This window comes from Coregonus clupeaformis, chromosome 5 (genome assembly GCF_020615455.1).
Source record: "Coregonus clupeaformis isolate EN_2021a chromosome 5, ASM2061545v1, whole genome shotgun sequence".
NCBI lineage: Eukaryota > Metazoa > Chordata > Actinopteri > Salmoniformes > Salmonidae > Coregonus > Coregonus clupeaformis.
The window spans coordinates 12,164,687-12,189,471 of NC_059196.1; the positions used below are offsets into that span (position 1 = coordinate 12,164,687).

The 24,785-nt window shown below is 43.1% G+C and overlaps 1 protein-coding gene across 7 annotated transcripts in view; it reads right to left on the bottom strand.

Moving 5' to 3' along the window:
- Positions 1 to 24,785, bottom strand: part of LOC121562156 (Down syndrome cell adhesion molecule-like protein 1 homolog) — a 143,514-nt gene that overhangs the window by 110,734 nt on the left and 7,995 nt on the right. For all 7 annotated transcript variants that reach the window (XM_041874540.2, XM_041874535.2, XM_041874529.2 and 4 more), the window contains exons 2-3: positions 21,672 to 21,992; positions 10,829 to 10,975 (exon numbers count right to left, since the gene is read on the bottom strand). In XM_041874540.2, the coding sequence (XP_041730474.2) occupies positions 10,829 to 10,975; positions 21,672 to 21,992 (468 nt within the window). The remainder of the gene's footprint in view (positions 1 to 10,828; positions 10,976 to 21,671; positions 21,993 to 24,785) is intronic.

Below are 24,785 nucleotides of genomic sequence, written 5' to 3' on the forward strand. Positions count from 1 at the left end.
CCTGCTCTCTGTCACTTAATCTCTCTCTTTTCTGTCTATCTCTCACTTTTTCTCTCATCTTTGGTGGAGTTATATTATTGTCACCCCACTGTCCCATTACCTTTCCCACTAAGTGCCCTGAAATGGAGGGATGAAAGAGGGACATAAATAAAGAGTGGGGACCAGAGAGAAAGATTGAGATTGGAAGAGTGAGAAAGAGAAGAGGGAGGGAGGGAGGGAGGGAGGGAGGGAGGGAGGGAGGGAGGGAGGGAGGGAGGGAGGGAGGGAGAGAGAGAGAGACTAGAGAGGCCCTTGCAGAGTGGTCACAAAATGGAGACTGGGGCAAACGCAGCAGCTGTGATGATGCTACACTCCACTGAGAGAGAGAGAGAGAGAGAGAGAGAGAGAGAGAGAGAGAGAGAGAGAGAGAGAGAGAGAGAGAGAGAGAGAGAGAGAGAGAGAGAGAGAAGAGAGAGAGAGAGAGAGAGAGAGAGAGAGAGAGAGAGAGAGAGAGAAGAGAGAAGAGAAGAGAAGAGAAGAGAGAGAGGAGAGGAGAGAGAGAGAGGAGAGGAGAGGAGAGGAGAGGAGAGGAGAGGAGAGGAGAGGAGAGAGAGAGGAGAAGAGAAGAGAAGAGAAGAGAAGAGAAGAGAAGAGAAGAGAAGAGAAGAGAAGAGAAGAGAAGAGAAGAGAAGAGAAGAGAAGAGAAGAGAGAGAGTAGATAGATGATCAAACTCACCCAGAACGCAAATACAGACATCACTCCTTTCCATCTCCCCCCCGTACTCCCCCCACACTTTCTTTGCAGCATTTTTACTACTGTCCTCTGTCCCTCTCTGTGTCCTTCTTTTTACACCTGCTCTCAGAGGAAAGGAGTGGAGGAATGCAACATCTCAGGTACATAGATTGGCAGTTGGTGCATCTCTGTGCGTGCGCGTATGTGTGTGACCACAAGTGTGGTCCGTTTGTAAGAATAGAGGACTTGACTGGGCTGTACCCCCCACAACGGGAACATTATTCTATTAACTGTCACAAAGTCACAAAGCCACAATGCCTACACCTCATCAACTTCATAACGATCCAGGGAGAAAGACTGTGTGTGTACGTGCGTGGGTATGTGCGGGTGTGTGTGCTATCTCTTATTCTTCTAGAATGCATTTGTGTCTGTGTGTTTTAAGTGTCAGCTCAGCGTATATTAATAGGTCTATCTGTTTTCTCTGCTGACGTATCTTCTCTTTTTGTTTGCTGTTAAAAGAGTATGTGCATGTCTGTTTTTCTTACTAAGTGTGTGTGTGTGTGTTTGTGTGTGTGGCAGCGCAGAGCCGTGGTGATGCACTAATAAAAATCACGCAGCGATGCATCCTCACACCTTCCTCATTGCGAGCAACGTTTTGCACCCGTTGCCATGGTGACAAGATAAAACTCACACTCTTTTAAGCTCTGAGTGGAGGAGGAGATGGATACTAACAAACTGACACACTAACGCTAACATAATGACACACACACACACACACACACACACACACACAGATGACATCACTCTACACACACACCAAAAGTAAAGCACATCCTCTTTTAGATTCTTAACTGACAACCAAACAAATGCAAATTCCCTAACTGACAGCCACACCAGCAGTCAAAAAGAAGAGGTAGAGAGAGGGGAGAGGAAACCCGTGCCACTGATCCACCAAACAAAGCCAATCTTTGTCCTCCTCTCCTCTCCCTCCTCTCCCTCCTCTCCCTCCTCTCCCCTCCTCCCCTCCTGTCCCTGTCTCTACAGCTCTCCCCACTGCAAACACATTTTGCTGTCAAATAGTGACACAACACACACGCAGGGTCACATCATAGTGAGCCCAGCTGTCACAAAACACACCCATGCCTCTTCATCAAATAAAATCCAAACCCAGCTTTATCGACGTCAGGGATGACAAGCGCTGGCCATGTCATACTGTATGTCATGTCATTGAGACAATACATACTGGTCATATTGCTCATTAAAATAGCAAACCAACAGACCGTTACTTCTTAAATTGAGAAATATATAGAGTATACGATAGAAATCTAATGGATAGATGTGCTTTGTGTGTGTGTGTGTGTGTGTGTGTGTGTGTGTGTGTGTGTGTGTGTGTGTGTGTGTGTGTGTGTGTGTGTGTGTGTGTTTGGTGGGTGTGGGGAAAGGGTCACCTACATACTATATACACTCAAATGAATTGCATATGCTATCTAAGGACTCGTGTTTAATTGTCACTCCAACATATGGATAACTGGTATGAGAGTGGGTATGAGTGTGTGTGTTTGTGTCTGTTGGGGGGAGGTGCTGTCATACACTACCCACTCTGTACCAGGGAGCATGTGGAGAGAGAGAGAGAGAGAGAGAGAGAGAGAGAGAGAGAGAGAGAGAGAGAGAGAGAGAGAGAGAGAGAGAGAGAGAGAGAGAGAGAGAGAGATTTTCATTTATTCTGTCTTTGTAATTAGCAGAACCATCTTAGAAAATGCAAATTATTATAATTTAAGATAAGTAACTGGAACACACAAGGCCTGTGTTATTCAGCATTTGGTAACAAAACCACAGACTTTGATTTTATACAGTGTTAACAATATTGATATTGCAATCTTTCATGAGACATTGTGTCGTACAGACAAGTCTATCCAGGCTACAGAGAATTAGTTGTGTCCTCCCTGAAGAACCCCAAAATAAAATGTGGCAGGAACTCAGGAGGTATTTTGATATATATTGATAACGGTTAATAATTCCATTCCTAACACTTTATCCATGTGCAATTTATATACCACCAACAGAATCCACTCATTTCAAGGAGGATTGTTTTATAAACTTACAAAAGGAATCCTCCCACTTCCAGTCAAAGGGTTCTGTTTTGATATGTGGGAATTTAAAATGCCAGAACAGGAACATAAATGGATTATGTTGACATTCAAGGGAATGCTCCCATATTTGGAAACACCCAATTATACTCCACATTAAATAGGCCTACAACAAACAGAAACAAAGTCCGGTGTATGTAAAAATGTTAAAATAAACAAGAGTTGGAAACAGGTGGTGCATCTCTGTAAAAGCTTAGGTCTCTATATAGTGAATGGCAGGACTAGTGGGAGATTCTCTAGGGAGACTGACATACTGCTCAGCCTTAGGATGTAGTGTGGTGGACTGCGCCATCACAGACATATCCCCTAAATCAATCAATACCTTTGTAGTCAAGCAACAACTCACTTCATCTGACTACTCCCAAACGGTGCTATACCTACAAGGGTCTAACAAACCATCAGCAAGCCCCCTACCTGTAGAGAAAACAATATTCACTAAAACCAAACATTAAATGGACTGAAACCTAAATGGAGGACCTCAAACTGAACATGGACAATCCTAAAATAATTGCCATGTTAAACAGTTTCCAAACCACTTCTTTACAACCTAACCCAGAGGGAGGTGGTAAATCCAGCAACCAAATGCATCAATAATGTATCTGAAATATTGGCCTCAATTTCAAATTTGAAGCAAAATAACAGATTATTTCACCCAAGGACGTGGCGTTAGGCAGGGATGCAGCCTGAGTCCAACATGGTTCAATATTTATATAAATGAATTAGTAACAATGTTGGAGCAATCTGCAGCCCCAGGCCTCAACCTACAGTGCCTTTAGAAAGTATTCATACCCCTTGCAGACATATCTTATTTACAGAAGTATACACACCCCTCAATACCTTGCAGAAGCATCTTTGGCGGCGATTACAGCTGTGAGTGTTTTTAAATACGTCTCTAAGATCTCTGGATTGTACAATATGTGCCTATTATTCTTTTTTAGATATTTCAAGCTCTGTCAAGTTGATTGTTGATCATTGCTAGACAGACATTTTCAAGTCTTGCCATAGCTTTTCAAACTGATTTATGTCAAAACTGTAACTAGGCCACTCAGGAACATTCAATGTTGTCTTGGTAAGCAACTTCAGTGTAGATTTGGCCTTGTGTTTTAAGTTATTGTCCTGCTGAAATACAAATTTGTCTCCCAGTGTCTGTTCGAAATAGATTGAACCAGGTTTTCCTGTAGGATTTTGCCTGTGCTTAGAGCTGTATTCCATTTCTTTTCATCCTAAAAAACTCCCTAGTCCTTGCCAATGACAAGCATACCCATAACATGTTGCAGCCACCACCATGCTTGAAAATATGAAGAGTGGTACTGTTGTATTGGATTTCCCCCAAACATAACGCTTTGTATTCAGGACAATGTTCAGGCCAGATGTTTTGCTGTATTACTTAAGTGCCTAGTTGCAAACAGGATGCATGCTTTAACATATTTGTATTATGTACAAGCTTAGTTCTTTTCACTCTGTCATTTAGGTTAGTATTGTGGAGTACCTACAATGTTGTTGATCCATCCTCAGTTCTCTCATACCACAATCATTAAACTCTTTAACTGTTTTAAAATCACCATTGGCCTCATGGTGAAATCCCTGAACAGTTTCCTTCCTTTATACACCATCCAAAGTGTAATTAATAACATCACCATCCTCAAAGGGATATTAAGCATCTTCTTAATTTTTTTTTTACACATCTACCAATCAGTGCCCTTCTTTGCGAGGCATTGGAAAACCTCCCTGTTTTTTGTGGTTGAATCTTAGCTTGAAATTCACTACTCAATTGAGGGACCTTACAGATAATTGCATGTGTGGGTTACAGAGATGGGGTAGTCATTAAAAAATAATTTTAATGAATCACTATATTATTGCACACAGAGTGAGTCCATGTAACGTATTATGTGATTTTTTAAGCACGATTTTACTCCTGAACTTATATAGGCTTGCCATAACAAAGGGGTTGAATACTTATTGACTCAAAGAATGTCAGCTTTTCAATTTGAATTAATTTATCAATGTCTAAAATCAAAATTCCACTTTGACATTATGGGGTATTGTGTCTAGGCCAGTGACACAAAATCTCATTTGAATCCATTTTAAATTATGTCTGTAACACAGCAAAATGTGGAAAAGGTCAAAGGGTGTGAATACCTTCTGAAGGAACTGTATATGACACACAGATTAAGTGCCTGTTGTACGCTGACGACTTAGTTTTGTTGTCACCCACAGAACAAGGATTACAACAGAGCCTATCCCCTGTACAGCAGTACTGTCAAAGAGGGGCACTAACAGTAAACTTAGAAAATACTTCAATTATGATCTTTCAGCAGTAAGCCAGATCTCAGGGAAACCGCTACCAGTTGACCTACAGTGGAACTAAACTAAATCACAGTACCAGCTATAATTACCTGGGCCTGGAGATAAGCTCATCAGGGAGTTTCAGCCTGGCTACAAATGCCCTGAGTGAAAAAAACAGAAAAGCATTCTATGATATCAAATAGAAATTCAGCAATACAAATATCCCATTAAAATGTGGTTACAATTGTCAATTTCATTCTGACACCAATAATACTGCATGGTAGCGAAGTATGGGGACCCATCTCTCATCTTATCTTCAGCAAATGGGAAAAAGGCCCCATTGACAAATTTCAGTTCAAATTTTTCTAAAGTATTTTAGGTGTCCACCGAAATACTCCAAAGAACACCTGCAGGTCAGAGCTGTGACTTTTCCCTCTGCACATTCAAGTGCAGAAAATAACATTTAAATTCTGGCAGCAAAATACAGACTGAGAGACTTGAGTCTGGGAATTGAAAGAAGAAGACACCTTAAATCTTGGCTTCTAAAAGATCCGAGAATATGTCGGCATTGTGATTTACAGGAGGTAGAAACTGAGATTCACTTCCTGTGTTCCTTCCCAAAATATGACAACCTAAGGGAAACATACTACCCAGATTTTGAAAAATAGATACCAAACTTTAGATGAATCCCTGATGTACATGAACTCCCCATCCAGCTAAGCTAGTAGCTAAATGTGTCACTATGTGCCACAACCAGAGAGACATGGGATAGATTTAGCGGTTGTTAGTGTTTTGTTTCATTGTGTTATGTTTTTGTTATTTTATCTATTTGTTAAATTATTGAATCATTTTTAATAATTTAATTTCTGTATCCAGTCTAAATACACGTTAAATAATACATAAAATAACATTTAATACACTCATACACTAATTCACACACTCCTATACAGTGCATTCGGAAAGTATTCAGACCCCTTGACTTTTTTGCTTTGTCATTATGGGGTATTATATGTAGATTGATGAGGAAAAAAAGATAATGTAATCAATTTTAGAATAAGGCTGTACCGTAACAAAATGTGGAAAAAGTCAAGGGGTCTGAATACTTTCCGAATGCACTGTTTGCACACACACAAAACCATGTGCACAAGTCGGTGTGTGTGTGTGTGTGCTTGCATGTGTATTTGTGCGCGCACACGCACACTCACAAAAACATTTCTATGACATAGACTGACCAAGTGAATTCTATGATCCCTTATTGATGTCAAATGTTAAATTCATTTCAATCAGTGTAGATGAAGGGGAAGAGACAGGTTAGAGAAGGATTTTTAAGCCTTGAGACAATTGAGACATGGATTGTGTATGTGTGCCATGCAGAGGGTGAATGGGCAAGACTAAACATTTAAATGCCTTTGAAAAGTTTTTACATTTACATTTTTAGTAAATCTTATCTTATCCAGAGCGACTTTACAGTTAGTGAGTGCATACATTTTCATACTGGCCACCCGTGGGAAACGAACCCACAACCCTGCCGTTGCAAGCGCCATGCTCTACCAACTGAGCTACAGGGGTATGGTAGTAGGTGCCAGGCATACCGGTTTGAGTGTGTCAACAACTGCAACGCTGCTGAGTTTTTCACGCTCAACAGTTTCCCATGTGTATCAAGAATGGTCCACCACCCAAAGGACATCCAGACAACTTGATATAACTGTAGGAAGCATTGGAATCAACATGGGCCAGCATCCCTGTGAAACGCTTTCGACACCATGTAAGTCCATGCCCTGACGAATTGAGGCCATTCGGAGGGCTAAAGGGGGGGTGCAACTCAATATTAGAAAGGTGTTCCTAATGTTTTGTACACTTAGTGTATATCTTTAAATGTTTTTGTTTACATATCAAAGCAAAATGCTTTTTAGATTATTACATTTGTATTATTTCTATTTACATATAAGTTGTCATATTTACATATATTTTCCCCTTTCTCTAATGTTCTGTTTTATCTTTTGTTTCATGTGTAATGTAAGGGACTTAATATGTTTAGACCCCATGAAGAGTAGCTACTGCCAAGGCAATGGGGATCTCTAATAAATACAAATACAAATCACTGTCACTACTATTATTATCATTATTATTATTAGAAAACATTTTTTTGTACTGTTATTGTTGATATCATTATCTCACTTTGTGTTAGCAACAGTGGCTTTGTCATTCAAAGCTTATCTGAATCTGAAAGAGAGAGAGACACAGAGAAAGAAACATAGAGAGAGAGATATAATGGGGTCCGCTCACCAACCAAGAATTCACAAAATGGGAGAAACACCAAATTGAGACTCTGCATGCAGAATTCTGCAAAAATGTCCTCAGTGTACAACGTAAAAAACACAAAATAATGCATGCAGAGCAGAATTAGGCCGCTACCCGCTAATGATCAAAATCCAGAAAAGAGCTGTTAAATTCTGTAACCACTTAAAGGGAAGCGATTCCCAAACCTTCCATAACAAAGCCTATAGAGAGATGAACTTGGAGAAGAGTCCCCTAAGCAAGCTGGTCCTGGGGCTCTGTTCACAAACACAAACAGACCCCACAGAGCCCCAGGACAACAGCAACACAATTAGACCCAACCAAATCATTAGAAAACAAAAAGAGAATTACTTGACACATTGGAAAGAATTAACAAAAAAACTGAGCAAACTGGAATGCCATTTGGCCCTAAACAGAGAGTACACAGTGGCAGAATACCTGACCACTGTGACTGACCCAAACTTAAGGAAAGCTTTGACTATGTACAGACTCAGTGAGCATAGCCTTGCTATTGAGATAGGCGGCCGTAGGCAGACCTGGCTCTCAAGAGAAGACAGGCTATGTGCACACTGCCCACAAAATGAGGTGGAAACTGAGCTGTACTTCCTAACCTCCTGCCAAATGTATGACCATATTAGAGACACATATTTCCCTCAGATTACACAGATCCACAAAGAATTCGAAACCAAACCCAATTTTGATAAACTCCCTTATCTACGGGGTGAAATACCACAGTGTGCCGTCACAGCAGCAAGACCTGTTGCAAGAAGAAAAGCAAGACCCATTTGTGACCTGTTGCCACAAGAAAAGGGCAAGTGAAGAACAAACACCATTATATACATAATATGACATTTGAAATGTCTTTATTCTTTTGAAACTTCTGAGTGTAATGTTTACTGTTAATATTTATTGTTTGTTTCACTTTTGTTTACTATCTACTTCACTTGCTTTGGCAATGTTAACACACGTTTCCCATGCCAATAAAGCCCTTAAATTGAAATTGAATTGAATTGAATTGAGAGAGAGAGAGAGAGATGCCCACTATATCCCATCAGCTTTATCCAACTACCTATAATAGTAGTTGAAGACTTCAGAGTAGGGATATAGTCAGCTACGGAGGGCAGAGGGTCTACTGCCTTCCACTGCCCTGTGACTCAGTCAGTTCAGCATTAATGATCTGCCCTCCCATGCTCAGTGGGGCAGAGAGTCACCTCGGGTGTGTGAAGTGAACTGGTGTTACAGTCTATATCAATACACCCATCTGCTAAACCAACACCAGCATGTCCCTGTTTGTCTACAAAGCCACGGTATGGAGATTTAAATCATTAGAGGACATACAAGGCCTGACAGTTAATACATATCAAAGCTAGGACCGAGAGCCATCAGACTGTTAAATAGCCATCACTAGCACATTAGAGGCTGCTGCTGCCTATTGAAATCACTGGCCACTTTAAGAAATAGAACACTAGTGACTTTAATAATGTTTACATATCTTGCATTACTCATCTCATATGTATATACTGTATTCTACAATATTCTACTGTACCTTAGTCCATGCTGCTCTGTCATTGCTTGTCCATATATGTATACATTCTTAAATTCCATTCCTTACTTAGATTTGTGTGTATTGGGTATATGTTGTGAAATTGTTAGATATTACTTGTTAGATATTACTGCACTGTCGGAGCTAGATGTACAAGCATCTCGCTACACCCGCAATAACATCTGCTAAACACGTGTATGTGAGAAATAACATTTGATTTGATTTGAGATGTTAATGAAATACACACACATAGGCACACAGGCAGGCAGGCAAGCAGGCACACACATCCATCCATCCCTCCATCCATCATTCACACAGGCTGACTGGATCTCACCACTCACACTGAGGTATCCGTGACAAGGGACAGGGGAATCCGACAGCAAGCTTTATCGATTCAGTCTGGAAACCCCCCTCGGGCCCTGTTCACACACATACAAAACGCAGCTGCTCTTGATCAATGAGTGCTCCCATGTGAAGGACGGAGCCACACACACAAACTCACACACACTCACACACACACACACACACACAACAACAACATTGAGAGAGATGAAAGGGGAGCTGAGTATCAGAAGAAGGTGAGAGCTGGAGCCTATTTAACAACATCTGACCTGAGCAGTCTTATCTGACACTCCTCCATTTATTACTGGACTCCAGAGCAACCTTTAACACACAGTGCAACACATATACACACACATATCCACATTCTGTACCAGCATTTTAGCAGTTATAACACAGATACAAATAGAAACCCAGCTATTTTTATAATGCAGGAAAATTGACAGCACATCCCTACAAATGTAGGACAAAGATAGTGACATAGCCAGAATATAAAAACAGTTTGTGTGTCATGGCCTGTTTCTTTGGTCTGAATGTGATCAGTGGGTAAACAGGTCCACTCCATCAATCCAATGAGTTACAATGAGGCAATAGTCATTGAATTACAGCCTCTTCACACACACACACACATGCACACACAAACACACACACACACGCATGCTCACACCCACACGCTCACACCCACATACACAAGCACTCACGCAAACACACACACACACACGTCAGCTCTAATGTCTGATTTATCCCCCTCACACTGCTATTAAACACGGCAATGAGTGACTAGCCACAGATCACCCCATGAGAGGCCATTTCATGAGACTCCATTTTGAATAATTTGACAATTTTTTACCCACTCCCCCCTCTGGTCTAGGCAAAATGGGACATGCCACTAAAACCACAAAACAGATTAGTGCTGATTAATGGACCTCCAAATGACCTTAAAGGGGGTCTGAGAGTCTAACCAGCAATATGGGAAAAAACAGGGGGATATTACTTTAAATAAGGAGCCCAAAATCAACATTCAAAAACCATTATGCACACACAAAACAATCCAGTTGGTGTTATAGTCCAGAGTCAGATCATTATGAATTTTTATGGAATATGTTTTCATTTCCCTGTGTGAATGTGTTTGCTGGTGAATGTTCATCCCACATTCAATGTACAGAAATAATAGTTGTTTAACACTGTTTGTCATCTTCATTCTCATATAACCAACCAATCAACCAATCAATCAGCCAATGAATTAAGCAAACAGCCAATCAGTCAACAATCCCATTCACATGCATTGGTGATTGGTTGTGAGGTTTCTTTTCAATGTGTGAATGTATTTGTTGATGGATGTCCATCCCACATTGGAAATAACATTTGTACTTTTAAGATCTGGGCCAAAAATATTGAAGATTTGCCATCTTCATGCTCATGTAACCAATCAACCAACAAGCCAACCAATCAGCCCATTTTTCAATTTCCATTAATTCAGGTCTAAATCTGAGATGCTCCTACCTGGCACGATGGAGACGGTGTCTTTCTCCCAGGACACCACGCTGACGTACTCCTGCACGGCCGAGGGGATGAGGCACTTGAACACAGCCACGTTGCCCCGCATGGACCGCTGGTCTGCCACCCGCACCGTATAGGGCTCCCTGAACACTGGAGAGAAGAGACAGAGGAAAGGGGTGGTTAGTGGGGAACAATGTTGGCTATTCTGCACCAAACTGTGTTATTCAGCTGAGCTAAAGCCAAGGCATCAGTTCGGAAAGCTAACACAAGCCTTCCGGTTAGAGTTAAGGTTGGTTATCATACAAGCCACATGCAAGACATGTCCTAGCCTGTGCCCTACATTATTATTAAATGAAAACAAGGACCTCTTTTTCTGATCTACAAGAGCTGAAATGCTTTGAAAGGCTGGTCATGGCCCACATCAACAGCATCATCCCGGATACCCTAGACCCACTCCAATTCGCATATCGCCCCAACATATCCACAGATGACGCAATCTCAATCGGACTCCACACTGCCCTTTCCCACCTGGACAAAAGGGACACCTATGTGAGAATGCTGTTCATTGACTACAGCTCAGCGTTCAACACCATAGTGCCCACAAAGCTCATCACTAAGCTAAGGACCCTGGGACTAAACACCTCCCTCTGCAACTGGATCCTGGACTTCCTGACGGGCCGCCCCCAGGTGATAAGGGTAGGCAACAACACGTCTGCCACGCTGATCCTCAACACTTGGGCCCCTCAGGGGTGCGTGCTTAGTCCCCTCCTGCACTCCCTGTTCACCCACGACTGTGTGGCCAAACACGAGTCCAACACCATCATTGCGTTTGCTGACGACACAACAGTGGTAGGCTTGATCACCGACAATGATGAGACAGCCTATAGGGAAGAGGTCAGAGACCTGGCAGTGTGGTGCCAGGACAACAACCTCTCCCTCAATGTGAGCAAGACAAAGGAGCTGATCGTGGACGACAAGAAAAGGCGGGCCGAACAGGCCCCTGTTAACATCGACGGGGCTGTAGTGGAGCGGGCCGAGAGTTTCAAGTTCCTTGGTGTCCATATCACCAACAGACTATCATGGTCCAAACACACCAAGACAGTCGTGAAGAGGGCACGACAACACCTTTTCCCCCTCAGGAGAATGAAAAGATTTGGCATGGGTCCCCAGATCCTCAAAAGGTTCTACAGCTGCACCATCGAGAGCATCCTGACCAGTTGCATCACCGCCTGGTATGGCAACTGCTCGGGCATCTGACCATAAGGCGCTACAGAGGGTAGTGCGTACGGCCCAGTATATCACTGAGGCCAAGCTTCCTGCAATCCAGGACCTACTGTATATACTAGGCGGTGTCAGAGGAAAGCCCCAAAAAATGTCAAAGACTCCAGTCACCCAAGTCATAGACTGTTCTCTCTTCCCTTGCACGGCAAGCGGTATCAGAGCGCCAAGTCTAGGACCAAAAGGCTCCTTAACAGCTTCTACCCCCAAGCCATAAGACTACTGAACAATTAATAAAATGGCCACCCGGACTATTTACATTGACACCCCCCCCACCCCCCCTCCATTTGTTTTTACACCGCTGCTACCCGCTGTCTATTATCTATGCATAGTCACTTTACCCCTACCTACATGTACAAATTACCTCGACTAACCTGTACCCCTGCACATTGACTCGGTACCGGTACCCCCTGTATATAGCCTGGTTATTGTTATTTTATTGTGTTACTTTTTATAATTTTTTACTTTGGTTTATTTGGTAAATATGTTCTTAACTCTTTCTTGAACTGCATTGTTGGTTAAGGACTTTTAAGTAAGCATTTCACGGTAAGGTCTACACTTGTATTCGGCGCATGTGACAAATAAAGTTTGATTTGATTTGACATTTTCCTGGACTATAATTCACTGAGAGACGCTAAGAGTAGCCCACATGTAAACTTGGTTGGTTAAACAACATCAATGTTGTTTTCGCTTTAATCCTGCAATGCAAAGGAGAAACTGATTGTAAAAAGAAGTGACACCCAGTTGCTTTGAGAAGGATCTGGTGCGAATGGCAATTACCCTTTTAAAGAAAGACCCATGTAATTCTAAGAGAAGGCTCGGAATTGCTGGGTCTGGGCAGTCACAAAAAGGGGTGCCCTTTGCACCTGACGCACAGGACCCCTGACATCGCACAGATATATGTAGAGACAAATGAGAAAATGGCAACTCTAAGGGTATCAGTGTGGACTGGATTAAAATGGGCCTACAGTATACAGCAACATGACAAGACGATAGCAGACCTGATGTGAATGAAATGTAATTGCATTTTAATTTCAAGCATAATAACAGTGTAATGTCAAAATGTATTAGCTAGACTAACACAAGGAAAAAGCATGGGCGTTTGGGATTTCAAACATGTCGATGCAAATGGGATTACAATGTAGACCACAATCAGCTGGAAAACAACATGGGGAAGGGACTCTGTGGCACTGCAATCTAATCACAACTAATTCTATGAGGTTTCTCTCATACCAATCAGGGGAGTAATGGGTTAACCACGTGAAGTCAACAATAAACACACGCTCACACACACATACGCACGCGCGTAAGCACACACACACACACACACACACACACACACACACACACACACACACCCTGCCTGTGCTCTCTCTCTACAAGTTCTCTAGCGATATAATTAACGCCTAGCCTGGAGGTGAATTTCCTTGGTCATTAATAATGCTTAATGCCAGCCGCCAGTGTCACCCACTGAAACCAGAGCCAATGTCCTTGTCAGAATACTGAAGACGTTAACCTTAACGTTGTGGTGTGGGCCTACCCAAACATAATGTAACCACGAGACACGCTTTGAGCAACCATAGCTAAGCCCTATACCTATTTGGTCACTCAGTGGCCTAATGTATTATGAAGCCTCATTTGTAACAAATTGAAGAAAGGTCAAACAATTCCAATCAGGTCTTCATTCCAATTCTTCATTTAAATGCCCCCCTTTTCTTATCACAGCAGACCATCTCTGGATCAATAGGCTGAATCGATTAAGTAGCCCCTTTCGCAGCCAAGCCAATACGTTCAATCATTTATTTACTCCTTGATTGACCCTGCGTCTCATCACGCAGAGCTAAATTGCCCTATGACCATTGAGCCTCTATGAGACTGTTTAAAGCCAAAACAACTGACAGCAAACATCACTGATTCTTTGCACTTACATACTCGATAAAGGCTTAAACCAGAAGTAGGCTAACAATTGTGATAGCATTGTGATATTTCACATGTTCCAGTTTCGAGGCGAGAGGTGCAGAATATTCCAAAAAAATTTCATTAAGCCCTTGCAAGTTCATGCAAATGGTAGCCCAGTGTTTATGCATAAATTGCACTCTCCTCGCATGCTTGCTGTCATTAGGTTGTTACTGATGCCTGACTATATCCACCCGGTTGCCTAGGAACGGGCTAAAACACGGGTCTGGCGCTCTCGGCGCACTGGGAGAAGAGGCCTGTATCACTGCTGTCTAAATAATTAACTACAGGGAAACCAAATACACTATTTACTTATTCATAAAGCGAGCAGCAAAAAAAGTAATAATAAATAATCAAATAAAGGGGGCAACTGAATGGATGTACTGTATTGTACACGTTAATGAATGAATGGGAGTAAACAATACCTGGCTATCAGGTTCTGTCTGTGGCAGAAGACCTATAAAGCCAGAGATATAAAGGAGGGCGGCCAGGCCGGGAGAGTACAGGGCAGCAGTGGACTTGCTCTCCCAGTCCACTGTTCTCAGTCTAAACTCTGTGGGTTTGTGTTGGTAGAAAGGGGAGCTGAGGTGAGCTCACTGAACAGCTGATCCCAGTTCACTCTAGATCTCACCTGTGTGTGTAACTCTAGCTCTGTGTGACAAAGGAGTAGGACATAGGACATAGACATAGGCCTAGCATTGATTACACTATATCCCCTTGAAATAGTCATGTGACCTTGGCAAAGGTCACAGAGACCATCAGAGTGGAATGGCTAATTCCGTATTTTTTGTATGCATGTATTTCTTGCATTATGTATGTATTTATTGTTTTTATGGAGTATAGCCTCTCTGGTCCAATGAGAAACCAGACATTGACGCTTACTCAGACTGTCAGGCAAAAATAAATAAAAAGTCCTGCAATAAACTCTCCCCGCCACCAGTCGTCTCTGCTGTGTGTGTGCGTACTGCGTGCATGCATGTGTGTGGGAGAGGAGAGCAGGCATTTGACAGGTGTGAGGAGCGCTGAGCAGGCAGCCAGAGCCCAAATGAGATGCGCTCCATCATCACGTGATCTCAATGAGCACACAGGCAGGAAGTCAGCATTACCAGAGCTTGAATAAGAATAGGCTCCAAACTGCAGCCAGGCAGTGGGACCAGACGGGCTGCATGCAAAGCACTCCGAAATGATTGGCTGCTCTACAGAAGTGGCTATGTCCCAATTCTGTTGACTGACTTTCTTTTTTTCCTTTCTTTTCGGTCTTTGTCTCCGCAGGGGAATGGCTTGCATTATCTTGTCTCTCTCCCCTGATGGCCACTGATAGGTGAAAGGATAAGCTAGGTCTCAAGAGTGGTGCTCTCAACTGTAATTCATTCAGACTGTGTTTTGAGATGAGGTCAGAAACACAGTCTGGGTCCAATATCTACTTAGTAGAGCATCACAGCAAATAGCTAGATTTCCATCTAATTTGAACCGATTTTCATGCGAATATTCAAAAAGATATTTCCACCAGAGATGTGTTTAGATCAAATGGACCTGTTGCTGATAAACGTCTGTACCTGATGACATAGTGTACATAAAAATAACTTTTAAGGTTAAATTCCCATGTACTGAAAAAGAAAATACAAGTTAAATGGTCCTTAAGAGTCAATCAAATTAACATAATAAAATAATCCTCATCAAAATCCGTCAGTTTAAGGTAGAGATATGCATGGGCTGCGTCTCAACCCACCACATCCACCTATGTTGGCCCTCTGCATCTACGGTGGAAAGTGGCAAAGCTACAGCGCTGTTTGTCAGACCAGGAGACATCCCGAAAATCGTTCTTCTCAAGAAAACGTCTGTACCGTCCGCACAATTTGGGCTACTAATATGACCCCAATATGGAAAGGGGAGACTCTCACGGACACGATGGTGTTTTCCGTTTTGATCTATGACTCCCACAAGTGTCACGGGACTCGTCTGAAGGTAACCCATACAAATGAATGGAAGTAAGGAGGTGGTTTTGTGCCAACAAAAAAAAAGGGTTAAATATGTGTCCAAAATACAACAATATATCCTGAGCTTTCTCATAGCTCCTAGATACAGGACAGACACTTAAAAACCTTATTCCTTATGAATATTTGAACAACTTAATTTTTTGCCATTTATGAATGCATTTCTTTGGGCCAAATTCAATATTCTATCAAATATATACAGTATCAGTCAAAAGTTTGGACACATCTACTCATTCAGGATTTTTCTTTATTTTTGCTATTTTCTACATTGTAGAATAATAGTGAAGACATCAAAACTATGAAATAACACATATGGAATCATGTAGTAACCAAAAAAGTGTTAAACAAATCAAAATATAGTTTAGATTTTAGATTCTTCAAAGTAGCCACCCTTTGCCTTGATGACAGCTTTGCACACTCTTGGCATTCTCTCTACCAGCTTCACCCGGAATGCTTTTCCAACAGTCTTGAAGGAGTTCCCACATATGCACAATCACTGACAGTGTCACCAGCAAAGCACCCCCACACCATCACACCTCCTCCTCCATGCTTCACGGTGGGAACCACATATGCGGAGATCATCTATTCACCTACTCTGCGTCTCACAAAGACACGGCGGTTGGAACCAAAAATCTCATATTTGGAATCATCAGACCAAAGGACACATTTCCACCGGTCTAATGTGCATTGCTCGTGTTTCTTGGCCCAAGCAATTATCTTCTTCTTTTTGGTGTCCTTTAGTAGTGGTTTCTTTGCAGCAATTCGACCATGAAGGCCTGATTCACATAATCTCCTCTGAACAGTTGATGTTGAGATGTGTCTGTTACTTGAACTCTGTGAAGCATTTATTTGGGCTGCAATCTGAGGTGCAGTTAACTCTAATGAACTTATCCTCTGCAGCAGAGGTAACGCTGGGTCTTCCTTTCCAGTGGCGATCCTCATGAGAGCCAGTTTCATCATAGCGCTTGATGGTTTTTGCGACTGCACTTGAAGAAACTTTAAAAGTTCTTGAAATGTTCCGGATTGACTGACCTTCATGTCTTAAAGTAATGATGGACTGTCGTTTCTCTTTGCTTATTTGAGCTGTTCTTGCCATAATATGGACTTGGTATTTTACCAAATAGGGCTATCATCTGTATACCACCCCTACCTTGTCAAAACACAACTGATTGGCTCAAATACATTAAGAAGGAAAGACATTCCACAAATTAACTTTTAACAAGGCACACTTGTTAATTAAAATGCTTTCCAGGTGACTACCTCATGAGGTTGGTTGAGAGAATGCCAAGAGTGTGCAAAGCTGTCATCAAGGCAAAGGTTGGCTACTTTGAAGAATCTCAAATATAAAATATATTTTGATTTGTTTAACACTTTTTTGGTTACTACATGATTCCATATGTGTTATTTCATGGTTTTGATGTCTTCACTATTATTCTACAATGTAGAAAATAGTAAAAAATAAGAAAAACCCTTGAATGAGTAGGTGTATCAAATTATTTTACTGGTACTGTACATACAGGGCTCCTAAGGCTTAGATATTCAGAGGTTTAAATGGGTTTCCATCGCATTTTCATCTCTACTGATGGATTAGTCACAAAAAAATGTTGCGTTGTTTAGCGAATGTGCCCACTCCGGTATTGGCACAAGCGCTCTAGCCAACAGTTCGCAGATACAGTGCGGGTACAGCCTACATAATGAGATTATTATGGACAAAAGAGCAAGATTATTTTAATTTGTCAAAAGGCAGCCAAGCATCTATCATCATGTCACCAGAATAAGCTCATCACTAGTAATAAACTGCATGCTTTCCCGAGTCATAATGGGAGAACCACATATGTCATCGCGTGACTCCAAGTTTACTTCGATATGATTGTTATTATATCAATATTTGCACATAAAAACTTTTCCACCACCATTTCTCTCATTATTAATTTAACCGAAACAAAAATATGCCACCTTGTCTAGCGTATTTTGTTTAGTCAACATTTGCTGTTTCCATCAGATCCTTACTTAAAAAGGTTGGATGGAAACCTGGTTAATGACACTTATCAATGTTAACTGTCATTTACATTTTAGCAGATGCTCTTATCCAGAGCGACTTACAGGAGCAATCAGGGTTAAGTGCCTTGATCAAGGACACATAGACAGATTTTTCACCTAGTCAGCTCGGGGATTAGAACCAGCAACCTTTCGGTTACTGGCACAATGCTCTTAACCACTAAGCTACCTGCCGCCCCAGGTAGCTATATGATGGCTAAACCTAGTTTTGACGTTTTGTTATGTTATTCAGCGTGTACAGTCGTGGTCAAAAGTTTTGAGAATGACACGAGTATTGGTCTTCACAAAGTTCGCTGCTTCAGTGTTATGAGATGTTTTTGTCAGATGTTACTATGGTATACTGAAGTATAATTACAAGCATTCCATAAGTGTCAAAGGCTTATATTGACAATTACATTACGTTTATGCAAAGAGTCAATATTTGCAGTGTTGACCCTTCTTTTTCAAGACCTCTGCAATCCACCCTGGCATGCTGTCAATTAACTTCTGGGCCACATCCTGACTGATGGCAGCCCATTCTTGCATAATCAATGTTTGGAGTTTGTCAGAATTTGTGGGTTTTTGTTTGTCCACCCGTCTCTTGAGGATCGACCACAAGTTCTCAATGGGATTAAGGTCTGGGGAGTTTCCTGGCCATGGACCCAAAATGTCGATGTTTTGTTCCCTGAGCCACTTAGTTATCACTTTTGCCTTATGTCAAGGTGCTCCATCATGCTGGAAAAGGCATTGTTCGTCACCAAACTGTTCTTGGATGGTTGGGAGAAGTTGCTCTCGGAGGATGTGTTGGTACCATTCTTTATTCATGGCTGTGTTCTTAGGCAAAAATGTGAGTGAGCCCACTCCCTTGGCTGAGAAGCAACCCCACACATGAATAGTCTCAGGATACTTTACTATTGGCATGACATAGGACTGATGGTAGCGGGAAAGGGGATGACTTTAGAGAATCAGAGAAAATGACTTTACCCCAGTCCTCAGCAGTCCAATCCCTGTAGATTTTGCAGAATATCAGTCTGTCCCTGATGTTTTTCCTGGAGAGAAATGGCTTCTTTGCTGCCCTTCTTGACACCAGGCCATCCTCCAAAAGTATTCGCCTCACTGTGCGTGCAGATGCACTCACACCTGCCTGCTGCCATTCCTGAGCAATCTCTGCACTGGTGGTGCCCCGATCCCGCAACTGAATCAACTTTAGGAGACGGTCCTGGCACTTGCTGGACTTTCTTGGGCGCTTTGATGCCTTCTTCACAACAATTTAACCTCTCTCCTTGAAGTTCTTGATGATCCGATAAATGGTTGATTTAGGTGCAGTATCCTTGCCTGTGAAGCCCTTTTTGTGCAAAGCAATGATGATGGCACGTGTTTCCTTACAGGTAACCATGGTTAACAGAGGAAGAACAATGATTTCAAGTGCCACCCCCCTTTTAAAGCTTCCAGTCTGTTATTCTAACTCAATCAGCATGACATAGTGATCTCCAGCCTTGTCCTCGTCAACACTCTCACCTGTGTTAACGAGAGAATCACTGACATGATGGCAGCTGGTCCTTTTGTGGCAGGGCTGAAATGCAGTGGAAATGTTTTTTGGGGATTAAGTTCAATTTCATGGAAAAGAGGGACTTTGCAATTAATTGCAATTGATCTAATCACTCTTCATGAAATTCTGGAGTATATGCAAATTGCCATCATCAAAACTGAGGCAGCAGACTTTGTGAAAATTAGTATTTGTGTCATTCTCAAAACTTTTGACCACAACTGTATATTCACTTTGAATGGGGTGAGGAGAGGACAATGGAGGGGAAGGGAGTAGAATGGAAAGCAGAAGAGGAACAAATGTTGACAATAAAAGAGAGGACGTTGGAAAGCAGAATAGGGCTACATGACTAGAGATGGAAGGGAAGGCCTCCTATGAGAGCCAATGGAAACAGCTTCAATATCATTAGAGCACAGAATGTCCGTCAAATGTCGATTATGAAAATATGTGAAAGAATGGCTTTAACAAGAAATATAGGGTCAGGACTTTGACAATAACAGAGGGAGAGCAAAACAAGAGAATGAAAACAAACAGCGATTTTCATAAATGTACAGCGATCCACACAGGTACCAGCGCTATTATTGGCACAGAATCAGCATGCGTGGGAGGGGGGGGGGGATGGGATGGGTGGGGGTGGAGAGATGAAGGGATGGAGGGAGGGAGGGAGGGAGGGTGTCACACTGCGAACTGTCAGCTGTCATCAGTCTCCGACAACACCTGAGACGGAACGCGCCACACCCTGCCGCTCACGCCCTGCCTGTCGCCCATGGCAACCGCTGTATGTGAATGTGTGTGTGTGTGTGTGTGAATTTGTCTGTGTGTAGTGGCGCAATACACAGGCGAGTCCTGAGGGCTGAAGTTGAGGTGCTGCAGAGTTGGGTGTGGGGGTTGGTGGTTTTTCATAGACTCAGCATTTAATTGATTAATTGGGGTAATTATTTTCCGGGGAAGGTCGCCCTACACAGACACTGGTTGGAAGGTCACTCTACAGCCGATGGGACGAGGGTCCTCTGGACAGAAATGCCATAAGGGGTGTGGTGGGGGGAGGGAGGAGGGGTAGTCTGTAACCATCTTAATTTGGCCATGAATTTGGTAAGCTGACCGTTAACAACTTAATCGCTACTGGATTTGTTTGATTTGATCTTACACATATTTTAAGGGGGTTGTTCCGATTTTCATGATATAGATTGTTCATTGAATATGTCGCTGAAGGTGAACTAAAACATCAACAATATTTATTATTGCGTGCAACTCTGTTCAATCCCTCTCATGTTTAAACTCATTCCCTTTCCTGCTACAGTAAACACCCTGATAAAGACCTGGCACAGTTACCCAGAAGAGCCAGCTTGACAAAAACGGTGTGTGTGTGTGTGTAGTTGGGGGACTTTCCAGTCCATGGACAGATGGAGAGACTGGGAGACAGGAGGCCTGCTGGCATAAGCAGGGTACAGGCTGGTGTGTGTGTGTGTGTGTGTGTGTGTGTGTGTGTGTGTGTGTGTGTGTGTGTGTGTGTGTGTGTGTGTGTATCCTAGCCTGCATGTGTGTGTGTGTGTGTGATCTCCCCCATTGCAGTGTGGCCAGCCCACAGTCCAGCAGTGACCTTGGCACAGGGCACAGGGGTCATTCTGCCAACTGTCTGTGCCGCTGTGTGTGTGTCTGCCAGGGGCTTTTCAAAGGAGCAGGGTCTAGGCTTTGGGACGCTCACCCCCCCACTGAGTCTTATTGTTAGTGAGGGGACCAATATGGATATCGTTTGGTTTACCGTTTGTTACAGATGTTTTTGTTGTTAGTGGTTCTCTTAGAATGGTGCTGAGTGTACAGAAAGTATTTGATTTCTTATCTATATGCATTTTCTGTTTGTTTCTAAACCTTTCTCTTATACTCATCCTCCTTTCATTCTTTGTGAAGACATTGTGTTGCTGTTTGGCCCCAGAACACTGTTTAGTTAGGTTGTACAGATGAAGCTGTGTCTCTATGTCTGGTCCTGTCTAAGGCTCCACCAGAAGAGGCTGCCTGTGTTCAGTCTGAGTCTTACCTGCTTTGACGCGAATGCTGGGGCTGCGGATCTTGCCGGCCTGGTTCTCTGCGGTGCAGAAGTAGTCGTTGTCATGGATGTAGCTGTTGAAGGCAGAGGGTGAGAAAGGGTAGAGCTGGAGGGTGCCGTTGGCGTGCACGTGGCGGATGTGGGGAACGTCGTAGATGTCGTCGCCGGTGACCAGGTACCAGCGCAGGACGGCATGGGGTGTGCCGCCCGCAGGGCAGGGCAGGGACACCCCAACCGAGCTGGAGAAGGTCACCCGCTGCAGGGAGGCATTTACAAAGTACAGCCGCGTCGAGACCACATCCTCACTGTTCACTGTGAGGGGAGAGAAAGACATGGTCAGGATAATACACACACACAAAGAAAAGCTGTGTCCAGACCACATCCTCACTGTGATGGGTAGAAGAAAAAGGGTGGGGTTGGGACACACACACACCCATACCCTCCCACACACACATACACACACACACACACACACACACACACAGCCAATGTGTGGGCAGCCACCTACCAATCTCCAAACTGGGTTATCTTCTAGAGATTTCCATCAGGTCAGCACAGCAGATCCCAAAAATAGAATCAATTACTATTTCTCCATTAGGCAAATGACGTGACGTAATATATGCATAATTTATTTTCAGCTACATGTAACTCTGTTATGATAAGCTGGAGCTAAGCCAAACCACAGTTAGAAGCTCTGCTATAGCCTGATGAACACAGTCTACTTGATTTGGCAATAGCTCAAATAGTCTGTACAATAGCTTAAATCAACCTGGCATTGACTTTGATCAGGTAACATGTCACTCGCACACACGTGTTTGTGTTTTTGTGTCTCAAGTGTGCCTCTCCGATCCACCTTAATGGAAACTAGCGACCTGGCTGTCAAACAGCAGGGATCCATCCTCTATAATGCATTATCATAATATCTGTAGTCTAAGATATGCCTAACAAGAGCCCTTCACAAGAGCCCTGGCATCTGATTGGAAGGGAAATGGGTGATGCACCCCCACACCCCGTCCTCCCCCATGTTGATATGCCATGCCCATGAAACAAAGAATCCATGAGGTTGTTCGGACAATACCTAGTCTGCCAGTTCAACCCATCTCAAGTCTATATCATCACTGAGAAGCCTTTAGTATATCTACAACCACAACCCTGGAGGGAGGGCTGCTTTGCAAACACTATGGCTTTCACACGCTGTTTAAATTAAGTGCTGTTGTCCCATAAATCGTTTGAGGGGAGATACATCCCTAAAACATCCCCCCTGGCAGTGTCTCCTGGGAAGCAGCTAGACCTCTTTTTAGATTTGGGGGGGGGGGGTGAGAGCTCAGCTTGGCCCCAGGCCAACAGGAGACAGGAGGAATGAGAGCCAGATAATTTCTTCTGAGTCAATGATATATAATTAATCCTCTTCCCTGGTTTGTGTCAACAATGGCCGGATTAGCCCTATCTGTTTCACTCTGAATGGTCCGGGACGAATGGCAGTGAATGGAAGTGGCGGCTAGATGCCTCATCAAGGTAGATTTAGGAGGGATCTAAGGCACAACAGATAACCTACAGCTAGCCCTGTGCATTGATGTCGAACCAAATTAGCATTAGGAAAATCATTAAAACAGCTATGAGGGGAAAGAATTTAAGGGGCTAAATTAATATTTTGTCATAATTCAAATGTTTTAGATCAGATCAAATTAATTTCACTGCTTCATTGGAAATAGATGAATTGAAATGTAACAGTTAAGCCTACTATATTTATGGACATTTCTATATACACTACATGACTCACACTCCAGCAGTGACCTTGGCACAGGGCACAGGGGTCATTCTGCCAACTGTTTGTGCTGCTGTGTGTGTGTCTGCCAGTGCTTTTTTAAAGGAGCAGGTTCAAGGCTTTGGGACGCTCACCCCCCACCAATATGGATGTCGTTTTTGTTTTTGTTTTTTACAGACGTTTTTTTGTTAGTGTTTTTTGTTTGTCTTCATTGTGTTTGCAGAGTGGTTCTCTTAGAATGGAGCGCAGCATACAGCATCAAATCCCACACTACATGACCAAAAGTATGTGGACACCTGCTCATCGAAACACCTCATTCTAAAATCATGGGCATTAATATGGAGTTGGTCCACCCTTTGCATAGTGCTGCTATAACAGCCTCCACTCTTCTGGGAAGGCTTTCCGCTAGATGTTGGAATATTGCTGCAGGGACTTGCTTCCATTCAGCCACAAGAGCGTTAGTGAGGTCGGGCACTGATGTTGGGCGATTAGGCCTGGCTCACAGCCAGCATTCCAATTCATCCCAAAGGTGTTTGATGGGGCTGAGGTCAGGGTTCTGTGCAGGCCAGTCAATTTCTTCCACTCTGATCTCGACAAACCATTTCTGTATGGACCTTGGGGGCATTGTCATGCTGACACAGGACAGGGCCTTCCCCAAACTGTTGCCACAAAATTGGAAGCACAGAATGTCATTGTATGCTGTAATGTTAAGATTTCCCTTCACTGGAAATAAGGGGCCTAGCCCGAACCATGAAAAACAACCCCAGACCATTATTCCTCCTCCACCAAGCTTTACAGTTGGCACTATGCTTTCGGGCAGGTAGCATTCTCCTGCCAGCCACCAAACCCAGATTCGTCCGTCAGACTGCCAGATGGTGAAACGTGATTCAACAATCCAGGGAACGCGTTTCCACTGCTCCAGAGTCCAATGGTGGCGAGCTTTACACTACACCAGCCGAAGTTTGGCATTGCGCATGGTAATCTTAGGCTTGTGTGCGGCTGCTCGGCCTGGAAACCCATTTTATGAAGCTCCCGACTAACAGTTCTTGTTCTGACGTTGCTTCCAGAGGTAGTTTGGAACTTGTTAGTGAGTGTTGCAACCGAGGACAGACAATTTTTACAGTCCCGTTCTGTGAGCTTGTGGGGCCTACCACTTCGCAGCTGAGCCGTTGTTGCTCCTAGACGTTTCCACTTCATAATAACAGCACTTACAGTTGACTGGGGCAGCTATATAGCAGGGCAGAAATTTGACGAACTGACTTTTTGGAAAGTTGGCATCCTATGACGGTGCCACGTTAAAAGTCACTGAGTTCTTCAGTAAGGCCATTCTACTGCCAATG